The following is a 14,573-nucleotide window of genomic DNA, read 5'->3' as shown; positions in this document are numbered from 1 at the left end:
ATCAAAAGCAAAATTTCCATGATGGAAATCTTCATACCAGTCGTCCTCAATGTAGAAGCCCTCCTAATGAAGCTCTCTGCGCGGAGGCCTTCGGTTCTGGTCATCTTGAGCAAGATGACGAACTTCTTACGAAGCTTCATCTATCTGCCTCTGAAGGTCAGCTAGACGGGTCATCTTTTCCTTCTTTCGCTGAACCTGTTGATGGAGCATCTCCAGGTTTTGGATTTCTTGGTCCAAGTCGTCCTCCGGAGGCGTTGGACTGGTGGCCTTCCTCTTCTGGCTTCGGGCCTCCCTAAGAGAAAGGACATCCTGATTGGGGTCCAGCGGCTGCAGAGTGGCAGCCCCTGTTGCTGAAGCTTTTTTCGGCGGCATGACGAAAGTGATGCTTGCCGAAGGTGTTCAAAACTCAAGAAATGGAAGTGAGTTCACCGGAGGTGGGCACCAATGTTGGGGACTTGTTTTCAAATGCTAAGAGTTAAGAACAAGGCAACATAAAAAGTGTTAAATGTTAAAGTTCTTCGTCTTTCAAGACATTATGTCCTTTTGGATATAATGAATTCCGGACGAAGGTTACGAAGGTTATGAAGAAAGAAACCTTCGTAGGATCGACAGATGATACAAAATATAAATAATAATGTGAATATTATCATCGAATTATTTTTTATTTGCATTATCATATCCACAATAACAAATTATAAATGTACCTTCGGATTGATGGAAAGTAAAGGTACAGGCGTAATGCGGAGAGCGAATGCCAAGTCAGCGTGAACAGTACGGGAGTACTGTTCATCTATTTATAGACACGGGACACAACCCGTGTAAAATTACATTAATGCCCTTTACATTTATCAATAACTCTATAGTAATTCTTCGAGGTCTAATTTGGCTTTTCATCTTTAAGTCGGTTCCCCTTTTCTGCTGTCATGCCGAAGCTTTTCTGCGTATAGCTTCGTGATTATCTTAGCCTTCGTCATGATCGCCTTCCATCCCACTCAAGCTTCGTCTTGACCATACTCTTGTATACCCGTACCCTGATTCCGAAGATACCTGTTCACATATTTCACTTGAAAAACATTGTCAAATTATGTTTTTGAGGACCTTCGGAAGCCGAAGGCCCCCAACAATTTGCATTATCATGATGCATACTAGCATATAGCTCATGCTAACGATCTTGATGAGGAAAGAGGAGTGGAGGGGTCAATGGCGGCGACAGTGGTAACGTGAGTGAAGGGGAGGTGGCGGGGGAGGGGGAGTTTGTGTTCGCGAGTGGAGGGAGAGGAATGAGGGATGAAGAATGATCCAAATACTGTTGCTCATTAAATTTTAGTAAGAAAGATGAGTTATCCAGCGATCTGAACTGTTAGTTTTGATAGTGTGTTAATTCTATGTGCAATTTGTTTAGTAGATTTAGTGAAGGTTATATACTTATATGTAAGGATGATTTGGTTGAGTGGATTTTGCAAAGTTCAAACTAGTGGATTATATAGTGGTATAGACTATTTATCATGTTACTTGACTTAATTATAATTAATATCACAAAATATATGTAATTAAAATATATGAGGAACTTAGTGTTTTCTTTATATATACCAGGAGATTCTTTCAAGTATATAGAGTTGTTAGAGAACTGTGTTCTCCATATAAATAGTGCGAGGAGGTTATAGGGCTCCCTTGAGGCTTTCTCCAGTGGCATTCGGATGCGAATGCGCATTTAGGGAGTCTGCATGCCGCTGCGCGTGCGCATTTAACTGGAGTGCTCCAGCATCTCTCTTACCCGGCCTCGCATTGTTGTCTACCGCCACGGCGTAGTTGTCTAGAATATGCGAGGAGGAGAGAGAAGTGTGGGTTTGCGCATGCTGAAGCCAGACCTCCAATTATGCGATACCCTATATGCATGCTGCTGGGACAGGTTCAGTAGCTCCTCAATACGTAAATTGGGGATGCGAGACCCTTTACGAATCCTGCTGGAGAAAGCATGAGAGTTGTAAACAGCTTTATACTCTACATGTACAAATGATATTTACATTTTTTTGTACCCTTTAGCAACATCCTCTAAATATATAGGACGTTTTTTCATCCTTTATAAATAGAGATTCGCTCTCCTCTTCTATATCTATTTAATATTTTAAACAGTTGATTAAGCAAAATTAAAATATGTATAAACCATTTGAGGATATATAACAAATATTATCTTAATAAAATCTAGAACAAAATTATGTCTCTAATTTAGGTATATGATGATGAAATACAGAGAACACTGCTAGAGAGGAATGAGATATAGAGTAGGAAATCTTTTAGAATAGACCGTAAAGCACAGATATATATGGATGACAATGAATCAGGTGGAGCAAAAACTCACCCCCAATCATGTCCGTGAAATCTACCTAAAGTCGTCCGCAATCACATCTGAACCCATCGTGTTTCGGGTGGGTTTTAAGTCACCCAAGGGTTTTTACCCAATATACACTTTAAACAATAATTCAGCTAAGAAATTAAGGTCCTATTTGGCACTAGTCCAGCTTAGAAATTTTGATTGAGTTGGTGGAGCAAGTCATTAGGTGCTCCAGAAAATTGTGGAGCTGAAGTTGTGAATATAGAAGATATTTAGGTAAGTCATTTTGTTTATTATTTACATTAAAAGTATTTTAAGACTATCTAAATTTATATTATAAACTACAGCTCCACATTAGAGCTGGAACCTGGTATCTAAATTTATATTATTTTAAGACTATCTAAATAATTATTATTGTATCTTAATCATTTTTACGCAAAATAAATAATGAATCGAATTTCGGGTCAGGTGCGGGTCAACCACAAATTAAAATAAGAAACTCGTATTTATACCCGTGAAACTTCGGGTCTGGTGTAGGTGCACACACAGGTCGAAATCTTCTCTCATATACACGTTCATTGGATTTTGGGTCTGTGAGTTAAATTGATATCTTTATAGAGAACGTTTCTGAAGACAATCTAAGGTTGTTGGAGACTCTATATGGTTATGGTCGTGGGCGTGGACTAACTCGCAGATTGTACAGTGTCAGGGTATGGGCATGTGACATTGTATCAAGTCAAGTCGAGATAGACGGACCGTTACAGAGTTTAATCAAGTCATCAAAGGAGTAAATGACGACCTGAATGACCTGACTGTTGACCGTCAATGTGACTATTACCTATAACCATTGGACTGATGACCATCAAAGCACATCAGAGAGCATCGATCCATGTTCAGTGAATCGAGCTCTCCCGCGCTTATATAAGGTACTTCTGCTTAAGAGACAATTCTCTTCTCTCGCTTAACCACTCTTATACATCTCTATTGTCATGGCTCTGCGAGCTCTACTGTCATGGCTTTGCGAGCATAGATTTGGCAAAAGCAAGCCTCCGAAACGACTTCCATCAAAGACGTATTGGTTGGATTTTGAGGGCTATTTTTCTCAAGAAGCCAAAAGCTCAACAAAGGGACGATTCTCGAAGGCTCTTTTTGAAAAGCAACTATTTTTAGTATGCCCTTCTTTGGAACAATGGAAAAGTGAAGGAAAAGGATTGAAACCCTATGGAAAGTTTTCCTACGTGGTACTTTAGAACAAAGGATTGAGTTGCTACAAATCCTATAAAATTTTTATAGAATTGAGCATTGTAGTGAAATTTTGTAGGTTTTTAACATGAGATCCAATCTTTTGAAAAAAAAAATATATGAATTGAAGATGACATGCAACTCTATTCCTACATTTTTCTCATCCCTATGTTTTACTAATCCTCCATTCCAAAGGACTCTATTTTTTAGCTTTTGGTTTTCTTATTTTCCAAAATGTGTGGAATGAAAGAACTTATTCGTATTTTTTTAATTGGATATAAAGATAAGATATATATTTACACGAATTTTAACTAAACAGGTTGTAGCTTTTTTCCTTTTCTTCACAATCGTAGCATTTTTCCTTTCTTCACGTCATAGCTCAACCAAAGAAATCCAGTATTCCAGTAGCGGGTGACACTAGTTCTGCCGCTAGAATAGTTTGCTACTTTCTATATATCACATTATATATTAACTTTATTTTAATAAAATATAAAAAATATGTTTTATTGGTTATGTAGGTGTAAATGTGGAGTCAACAATCAAGACTTGGATCCCACTTATAAATAATTTTACTTTATCTTTAATAAAACAGAAAAAAGAAAAGGTAACACATGAGCAGAGATAAGTGAATAATACTTATTGTTATCCTACCCATATCTAGGAATAAATGGGTAGCCCCGTACTCTAGCCAATCCATTCGGCGGGTGTAGTTTGGGTACGGACAAATAAATAACACTAGAGATGGGAGCCGTGACTGACATAGTGACGTGGAATCTGGTTGGGCAAGATAAGAAGCTTATCCTTCCGACCTTCAGCAGTGAGTCCCATGTTCCCGTGTCGTCCTACGATTGTTCTTGTAGAAAACTAAACAATGCACTCTCAGAACTCATCAACAAACAAAAAATGGTTGCGAGAAGAAAAAAAATACTATAGGCCGGGTAATAATATCGCCCAATTCTGCGAGCTGAAGACTAAAACCTCACCTGAAACAACCAAAAACAAAGAAAGATACTATACACACCGCTTTGGCCGACCAAAAATACATTCAGGGCTGGTTTAATGACCACATGGAGACATGGCCACACGGGGGAGGAATTTCATTGCTATTTTCCTCATGGATCACCTTTATTTCCCTCGTCGCTAAATCAGCCCTCAGCCACTTAACTAGTAAGTCTTCAGAATACCCTTCTACACTCTGTCGTTCAAATTGGGGGACCAAATCGAGCGTTCAGCATTTTGTATCCCGTATTTGCTGTGATCTTGCGTACAACAATGTTTGCCAATCCATACAAGGCCATTTGCACCGAGCATGTCTCCCTCCAACTGTTCCCTACCAATGCAATGTATGGCCAGCCAGTGGGCACCTGTACATTGGAAATCCAGCACAACTGCTCATCAAGCCCCACAGGCTCCCCTTGCGACGCTCTTTTGCCCTCGGAATTTCAGTGACGGGCTGACGGCGTTCTCCAACCAAATGATAAAGCCCTATCAGTATTGAGGGGGAAAAAATATTTAGTGCGCAAAGATACGGTTCCCGTTCCCCACAGCAAATTTTTAGCAATAAGCACTTCCACAAGACAATACAAAAATTCCAGGCAACCCAGGCTGTCAGAATCGCAGTGCATTTGGTGTATTGTTTTTCGGGTCACAACCCCGTGTTCACAATCAGCAGTTCAACTGGTTAGCCGCAATTGGCCGGGCGAGCAAAATTGCAAGTTATGCGGGCTGAGACTGAGAGAGGGGCTTGTGACCATTGCTTTTGAATGCGCCACTGCACATCGTGTTTGCTGGTCCTTCAGAGAAGTGCCGGGATGGAATTCCACGCCAATGAGTATATAGGAGTTTCAATTGAGCATATTTCATTCTAGAAAGAGAGAAAGGGTGATTTTGGTATACTTTCATGTCTGCGGTGGCACGTATGAGACGGGTGGTGGCTCGTCCCATGGTGGTCTCCGTGCCGCGTTTGGGAGAATAGATTCTAGGAAGAAGCCACATATGATGCAGGCAAGGATTGATACGGGTCCGTTCTCAAAGGCGGGGAAGAATGCGGTCCATTTTGTTGGTCAGCAGCAGGCTAAGTGGTTCCATGCGGAGGCGATTCCAAGGCATAAAGCTAACAGTCCATATTTTTTTTGATAAATTAACAGTCCATATTTCATCAATGCATTCAGAGAGACGCAAAAACCAAGATCACGACACACCTGAGGAGCGTAGGACCACTCACACAAGGATCGGACACCAAGGCCTACAGCAAGCATATTGGACCCCCGATTCTAGCAACGAAAGACAAGGTTCGTCTTCACCCCTACTTCCCTATGTCAGTTATCCGGTTGGTGAGGTGACACAGCAACCAATGAGGTGGGTGTACGAATGGGAGGACACCGAGTACTACCCAATGTTGGTGGAGTCGTGGAGTACGACTTCTGCGTGGACCGGTCGACTTGGACAGAGTACAAGGCACAGTTGACGCGTGAGCAAGGTATTATGTTGCTATCAACGGAGGAGAAGAATATGGCACAAGCACAATATCAGTGGAATGCGGCCCCGTGGGAATGATCTTCGACAAAGGATCAACTGTGAACTATGAAACATGTATATCTTCGATGTTGTTTGTGAACTATGAAACAAAGTCATGTAATGTATTTGAACTGCTAAATGTTGTTATTGGACTTGTGATAATGTTTGGGGTGATCTTTTGTTCAAATTTAGGGACCTCAATGTGCTTTATTTGCAAAAATACATATGGCTCGGTTTCTGTTTCTATGCGGCCGATTTATCAGGCCAGGAGCCGATTTGTCGGCTTTTATCGGCAGGTTTATCGGCTTGAAACCGTTTAGAATTCAAAAACTGGTCCACCTCGATTTCGGCCGGTTTCTACCGGTTTATCGTGGTAAACCGCTTATCGGTCCTGGCCGGTTTTGACCCCTGAACCGGTTTGGTGAACCCTGAGTTCACCCATTGTGGCTGTTCATCGTGCTTTAATTCTTATGCACAGAAATGGAACATTCTCCGCAAGGCAGAATAACAGAGCTGGGTGCAAAGGGTAACGGAGGACGTGATGGATCGGCTATAATTGCTGCAGACAGTTAGCTGAATAACAGAGCTATGGTGGCAGTGTGTCAGCTTTGAATGCAATGTTGGGTATCTTACCTTTCTGGTTTTGCTTAAGGAAGAGGGAGTTTAGAGAGAATCCCACTTTAAACATGTAATGGCATAACTCAATGCTACCCTTTGTAAGCTGGTCTCCCCAGCAAAACGTTGCTTTCTATAAAGCAGGGCCTATCGGTCTGGAGTCTAAAAAAACTTGTTCACAAATTTCAATCACCAAAATTTATAGCCAGTGATAATTTCATTATTATGAACAAATGGCACAAAGTTCAGCATGTCAAGACATTTATACTCTAATGAGCAAAAGTATGGCTCCATAACATTTATATTTCCATGTGGTGTATGTTGCATAGGAGCAAATGTTGTCTCAGTATCAGCAAATATTTTCATAAGTAGTAAGCTAGAATGTGAGCTCCTAGTGGAAGTTCCATATGCAAAGACATACCTCTAGAAAGATGGTTTTACTCTGCAGAATCAGAGTCATCATTGGCATATACAGGAGCTGACTTTTTAGGCAAGAACTCTTCATCAGCATAGATACTTGCGAATAACTGTAAACGAAATAAGAAAACGAATTCATTAGAACAGAGCCTGTGGTGTAAATGAAGCATCATCCATTCTAAAGCTGTCAAAAAAGAACATAATCTTGATGCATATTACGAAAAAGATTGTTATAGCCATCTGATACTGACAGAAGTAAAGAACAATTCTGACGCTGAAAGTTTCACTATCAACCAAAGTTTCAGACCTAATTTCTCATGCAGGTACATTCATACATCATACGATACAAGAAACAAAAAAAGTGTCACAGTACCTTTTTTGTTGATCCCAGTATGTTTCTGTAGTCCAGGTATTCATCGGGCATAGGGCATGACAATAAAGGACCAGCTGTTCCCTGATAGCATAACACAGGATACAGAATGCTTTAAATATGAAAAACACACACATATATACGATCTGAAAAGCCAATGTGTTTCTAGTACTGAAACCAACATGAATACAGTATGTATTGATAACAAATAGAAATGCACCTGTGTGATCTCTTGAACATACACACAACTCCAGATTAGTGTTGGCTTCACATCCTCGGTGCTTTCACTGGCTGTCTCAAGATGGTCTTCTGAACCATCTGAAGCCTGAGGACTGTAAAGAGCATCTATTGCTTTTTTTATGCATTGCTTTCCGACTGAGACATCGGTACAGGGAGTAGACAGATATGACATAAACCTGCAAGTGAGATTACCTTGTGAGGTAAGTTACTTACCTACATTATAAGGCAATTTTGAACATAATGGTAATTGGTGGTAGATCGGTAGATATAACAAGTACGTCCGAAAATTACATTGATGCATACTATGATGAAAGGATAGATAGCTTACATCCCAGGAGGGCATACTGCGAGATTGCTGCTCAACTGAAGAAGTCGAACAGCTGTAACTTGCTGCTCTTCTAGTGCTAAATTAAGAGCAGAAATGGGATCAACAAAGAGAAACAAGATCACCAATACATCAAAAAGATCTGGCATAAACACAAGTAAAAGAATAGTTGTCCTTACATTTTGGAGGGAAAATAACCAGAACATTTGATGATCCCTGTTTCACGGACTTGCTAATTATGCATACCCCTCTCACAACTTTTCTTGGAAAATGAGAATCTGAACCATCAAATGGGACATCCAAGATAGTCTTATAAGACGGATCAATTATCAATTGTTGGCATAAAATATCCTGACCAGATACCAATCTAGCGCCTACAAAATGTTTCTTTTCCTGACCAATAAAGTATAAATTATTTCAAGTTAGCAACACAAATAGAAGCTGTGGATAAAGATGCAACATAGACGAAAGAAGCAAGATTTCAAAAGGATCCGGTGTATGATAATTACATCAGGCAAAAACAAATTTGCAGGAATATGGCCACCATAAATTTTAGTTTATTATCATACCTCATCCATAAGAAGTGCAACCACTGGCATCCGCAACACCTGGATAATAAAACGTGTTGCTAAGACTAAGTATGAGCAAACCGGCACAAGTTATTAAAAATAAAGAACTAAAGGTGTTCCTAAATGCTTGGGTTGCAATCAAATTGCAGTGTACCAATAACAGATAATTGAGATGAAAGATGCTACAATCATGTGACTAATAAAGAAACAATAGCCAAAGCTAGAGCACAAAAATCATTGCCGCGCATACTTGTGAAGATCATCTTACATATATGGCACCCTTAACCGCAGCACAGCGACAGAAAGCTTGAGGCAGCTCACCATGCCCATACATAGGATAAATGAAAGTGCCTTCTGCATTAGCGAACCTGGTGTGGTGAAAAATAACATGTAAAATTATACCACCACAGCTATGTCATTTTAAGATTTTACATGTTAGATTACATATATCTTCTCTAGCTAAATGAAAGGTGGATCAATAAAAAAAAGCATTATATAATATGATATATATGGTTTTCCAAAGCGGACAAGGCAAAGTTCAGACAAGCTAATTCACCTCCCAATGGATGAGGAGTACAAAGCAATGGTATCGATTCCCTCCCTCGTTGTAATCAATTTTTCACAAGGGTCAGCACCATCTTGATTGTAATCCGCCATGGCAATGGCATACAGCACAACCCTGCAAACACCACACGGAGCCAATCTTAGTCATGCTGCTAAAAATAGCATATACTTGACCAATTCATAACACCCTTACGCTCTCATCTTGGGAGGAAGCCCCTGTTTCTTGAGGAACTCAACAAAGGGAAGATCCAGGTCCTCCTCAAGTATCCTGGCAGGTGCATCCCCCTGTCCCGTCTCATCAGCAGAAGCTGAGGCGGCAGCAATGTGCGCCTGCACAAGCTTGAAGAACCTGAAGAGGATGTTCTTCTCCTTGAGCTTCAGTGTGGTGTCCTTGAAGATGGCCTGCCTCGAGTCTGGCACCGGGTAGAGGCAGCCTTCCCAGTAGAGGAGGCTGCCCCCCTCCACGCTCTTGAACTCCACATGGTGGCTGCCCCCCGACCGCAGGAGGAGGTCCACTGCCTCATCGGCGCAGTACAGCACCCGGGGCCCCACCAGGTCAATGGTGAACCGCCTCGCCGGCTCTGGCGCCGCCCCCGAGGTCTCGACCTCGGAGTACACGATCCGTCGGTGGAGATCGACGACGGTATGCCAATCGGAGGCGGCCGCTGCCACGGTCGAGGTGGGCGGGGTGGCCTCACGGGATAAGAAGGAGGCGAGGGAGGAGAGCTGGATGGAAGAGTAGAGGGAGCCGTAGAACGGGCTGGGATCGACGTGGAGGACCGTCTTCCCAGCGGCGGCGCAGGCGGCGGCGAGGACAGACTCCGGGAGGCCCGTGCCGCAGAGCACCACGTCGAACGAGGTCGGGTCAATGGTGGGATAGTCGTTTTGGACGCTACCGCCACCGCCGTCGACGGCCGCGTTGGAGGAGTCGGCCCCCGCCTCCGCCATATTTGTTGGGAAATCTAGGGATCAATAGAGTACCGCAGGTCCGCAGCAACAACGACTCAACGAGTGGGCAGTTCACCGTGCTGGCGGCACAATACCTCCCGCCGTCGGGGCACTCTGCCGCCAAATCGCGAACCCGTGCCATTAGCGAACACGTATTAAGCATGGCTGCGATCAAACAGTAAAAGTTGATATAGATTAGAGTCAAACGAACACTAGTATGTCTTTCTTTAGCAAAAGCTTTCTTTAGAATGTAAAGGAGTGTTTGATTTATATAGATTAATTTTAGTTACCTTATTTTATTCCATTTTAGTCTCTAAATTGATAGCTACATTTTCATATTTAATAATGTATAAATTAAAATAGAATAAAATAGTGAGACTAAAATTAGTCTATAGAAACCAAATACCTCTAAATTACCGGAAAACATGCTCTATGGAATTTTATGACTTGAGTTGAGTGTTTGTTATGTCGATTGGGTGTTTGTTCGGAGTTATAATATATATAGATTATATAATCTAACTTATGTTAAATTAACATTTAGTTTAAAATAAGTTAAATTATATAATCCGAGGAGATTATAATCCTAAAAAACACCGGAGCGACACTCTCCGTTGAATCGGGACATCGCGATGCAGATAAGTGTAGCGGCGGTGGCTCGAGACGGAGATGGAAGTCTGAAACCCTAGCTATGCGAGCGACAAATTGAGCATGGCAAGGGGCACAATAGTGAAGTCCGACAGAACCCCTCGGCTTCTCGTGGACGCGGCCTTGGTCATGTTGAAACCTCGATTACGCGAAAAGCGTTTTCACGAGAATCCGCCCAAGAATCCAAGGTGTTTGGCTACAAGAATCAGTTTCTCGTGGTTAGAATCGCACGAGAAGCTAATCCAACCAGAAATGCAGTTGAGTCTTGTTTCTAACTTTATCATGCTATGAACCAAAGGTTCAACTTCTCGTTTTTACTGTTCTGAAATTTTATTTTGACAAAAATATATATTTTGTATTGTTAAATTTAGAACAGTAAAAGAGCAAAAAAAAATAGAACAGGAAACGCTTCCCACAACGTTTCCCGCACACTGGGTTAAATTGGTGACCAGGTATCATGGAAGGATTGGATGAGATTAAGGGAAAATTATTTCATTTCCCCCTCTACCCCCTCCAATCTCCCTGTGATCCGCTTGTCACCAAATCAACCCTTAAGGCCTTGTTCGGTTAATCACATTACCCATGGATTGGATGAGATTGAAAAAAATTAAGAAAGAGTTTGACTTACTTAGGATTTAATCCCACTTAATTCATATGGATTGAGAGCTAACCAAACAAGCGGGAACCTGAAATTTACCGGTCTCTCGACCTGACCAGTCGAGAAATCGAATCAACCCTGCGGTCCGCCGCTTGGTCAACGCACCGGCACCGGAAGAGTCTGCGTTGGCGCGTCCAGCCGCCCAGGCAACCAATCAGATGGTAAGTTTACTTGACTATTTAGCGCTCTTTGTTGGATCGAGAGATAAGGCCGGGCGGACAAGACCATTTAATAGTTTCAGGAAGTTTGAATTATATGGCGTGTTTGGTTCGGCTTTTTTCTGACCAGCTTTTCTGAAAAGCTGGCTGTGGGGAAAAGCTGGCTGTTGGGAAAAGCTGGTGGGTAGAATTTAGGTGTTTGGTTCGCCAGCTGTGCAGAAAAGTTGTTCCTGAGAATCTACGTGTTTGGATAATGAGATTCTCATATTGCAGATTCTGTTCGAACAACCGGTAAAATGAAACTCATAACGAACAAAAGATCATTACACAATAATTACTGGAGTTCATTACATCATAAGTACCGTTACATTGACATACTTAACTACGACACTAATGCATTAGCAATTGCATCTCGAAAAGCACTCATGTCTAACTCATCAGATGTACTACTACTACTCTCACCTAAAGGTACATGATGACTGATGCTATTAGTTCCTAGTTCATCAAAGTCTCTATCGTGTAGAGCACTCTCTCTAATGAAGTTATGCAATGTCATACAAGCAATAATTATCTTGGATTGTTTGGTAAGCGAAAAAGAAGGGAGACTTAATAGAACTCTCCATTTCATTTTAAGCACCCCAAACGATCGCTCTATAACATTGCGTAGCGAAGAGTGTGCATAGTTGAATACTTCTTTGCTCCCAATAGGTTGCCTCGCATTTTGCCATTCAGAAATGTGGTACTTCTGACCCTTATACGGTGCAAGGTAGCCCTTTCTATTTGGATAGCCTGAATCGACAAGATAGTATTTACTTGCACAAACATGAAATAAAAAATTAAAATACGTAAGCCATTAATTAATAGCCTATGACAACAAAAATACAACATATTTGCATACCTTCTGGTGGCTGGGGGAACCTGTCCGCATAAGTTATCAAAGTATCTTGTAATACTCTAGTGTCATGTACGGATCCTGGCCATCCTGTGACAACAAATGTGAACCTCATATCGAAGTCACAAACGGCCATTACATTCTGCGATGCGTAACCGTGCCGTCCAATATATTTGGCTTGCTCCGAGGCCGGGACTGCCGCTGCAAAGTGACAACCATCAATTGCTCCTATGCAATCCTTGAAGTGTGGCCAAAATCTCGCCTCTCGCAAACGAGGATGGATCTCGATGAAATTTGGGTCTTTGGGCTTAATTATGTCAGATGACATCCTAAACAGGGCATCAAGCACTTCACTAAACTTGCGACTAATTGTTTCAAGGAGTGACCAAACTTATTCCTTATCTGCCTAAATGACTGTGGACCCCCACATGCCCACAAGAAAATGGCAACAGCTTCCATAGTACTAACACCCCGGCTTGGAAGCAGACCATAATTGTCCACTAATGTGTCATGCAATCGTCTAAAAACAGTTCGTCGCATGCGAAACATATCGAAACAGTCGTTACTATTCTCCAACGTTCTCTCCACCCATTGAATACCAGTTTCAACCAATGTTCTTCTAGGACCCTGACTGAAATGCCTGTCCCAAATGTCGACAGCATATTGAAAGGGAATTAGGCTTACACCTAGTTCCTATATAATTTTGGTGGTTGAATTGCCCAACACAAATCTTTGGACTAACTAGTTTATTCTAGTGTATAAGTTATACAGGTGCAAAAGGTTCACACTTAGCCAATAAAAAGACCAAGTATTGAGTTCAACAAAAGAGCAAAGGAGCAACCGAAGGCTCCTCTGGTCTGGCGCACCGGACTGTCCGGTGTGCCACCGGACAGTGTCCGGTGCACCACCGAACAATGTCCGGTGCACCAGAGGACTCTAACTCCAACTCGTCACCTTCGGGAAAATCCAGAACCGGCGCGCTATAATTCACCGGACTGTCCGGTGTACACCGGACAGTGTCCGGTGTACACCGGACAGTGTCCGGTGCTCCAACGAAGACGCTGCTCCGGAACTCGCCAGCCTCGGGATTTCACGAAGGCTGCTCCGCTATAATTCACCGGACATGTCTGGTGTGCACCGGACTGTCCGGTGCATCCTCGGAGCAACGGCTACTTCGCGCCAACGGCTACCTGCAACGCATTAAATGCGCGCGCAGCGCGCGCAGAAGGCAGGCGCGCCCATACCGGCGCACCGGACACTGAACAGTTCATGTCCGGTGCGCCACCGGACATCGAGGCGGGCCCAGAAGTCAGAACTCCAACGGTCAGATTCCAACGGCACTGGTGACGTGGCTGGGGCACCGGACATGTCCGGTGTGCACCGGACTGTCCGGTGCGCCATCGAACAGACAGCCTCCACCAACGGTCAAGTTTGGTGGTTGGGGCTATAAATACCCCAACCACCCCACCATTCATTGCATCCAAGTTTTCCACTTCCCAACTACTTACAAGAGCTCTAGCATTCAATTCTAGACACACCAAAGAGATCAAATCCTCTCCAAATTCCACACAACGCTCTAGTGACTAGAGAGAGAGATTTGCTTGTGTTCTTTCGAGCTCTTGCGCTTGGATTGCTTTCTTCTTTCTTGATTCTTTCATTGCGATCAAACTCACTTGTAATTGAGGCAAGAGACACCAAACTTGTGGTGGTCCTTGTGGGAACTTTGTGTTCCAAGTGATTAAGAAGAGAAAGCTCACTCGATCTGTAGGATCGTTTGAGAGAGGGAAGGGTTGAAAGAGACCCGGCCTTTGTGGCCTCCTCAACGGGGAGTAGGTTTGCGAGAACCGAACCTCGGTAAAACAAATCCCGTGTCACACTCTCCATTTGGTTGCGATTTGTTTTTCACCCTCTCTCGTGGACTCGTTTATATTTCTAACGCTAACCCATCTTGTAGTTGTGTTTATATTTGTAAATTTCAGTTTCGCCCTATTCACCCCCCTCTAGGCGACTATCAATTGGTATCGGAGCAGGTTCTTCATTAGAGCCTAACCGCTCGAAGTGATGTCGGGAGATCACGCCAA

General features: G+C 42.7%; 1 protein-coding gene across 4 annotated transcripts; it reads right to left on the bottom strand.

Annotated features, from left to right (window-relative positions):
- Positions 1-650: 650 nt before the first annotated feature.
- Positions 651-10,293, bottom strand: LOC103636694 (rab escort protein 1). Of its 4 annotated transcripts, none has more exons than XM_020542592.3 (10): positions 9,385-10,293; positions 9,184-9,306; positions 8,896-8,995; positions 8,628-8,666; positions 8,238-8,451; positions 8,062-8,137; positions 7,714-7,909; positions 7,497-7,577; positions 7,128-7,233; positions 651-1,047 (listed from the first exon to the last, which is right to left on the bottom strand). In XM_020542592.3, exons 1-9 carry the CDS (start codon positions 10,137-10,139, stop codon positions 7,144-7,146), a joined length of 1,674 nt encoding a protein of 557 aa, XP_020398181.1. In that variant the 5' UTR covers positions 10,140-10,293; the 3' UTR covers positions 651-1,047; positions 7,128-7,143. The 4 variants fall into 4 exon arrangements, with proteins under 4 accessions (XP_020398181.1, XP_020398180.1, XP_020398178.1 ...); XM_020542591.3 differs by having other exon boundaries at positions 757-1,063; XM_020542589.2 differs by lacking the exon at positions 651-1,047 and adding an exon at positions 4,201-5,059.
- Between the last annotated feature and the right edge of the window lie 4,280 nt (positions 10,294-14,573).

This window comes from Zea mays, chromosome 8 (genome assembly GCF_902167145.1).
Source record: "Zea mays cultivar B73 chromosome 8, Zm-B73-REFERENCE-NAM-5.0, whole genome shotgun sequence".
In the NCBI taxonomy this organism is placed as follows: Eukaryota; Viridiplantae; Streptophyta; class Magnoliopsida; order Poales; family Poaceae; genus Zea; species Zea mays.
Note: the sequence above shows the minus strand (reverse complement) of the source record. Positions and strands in the feature narration are given on the sequence as shown.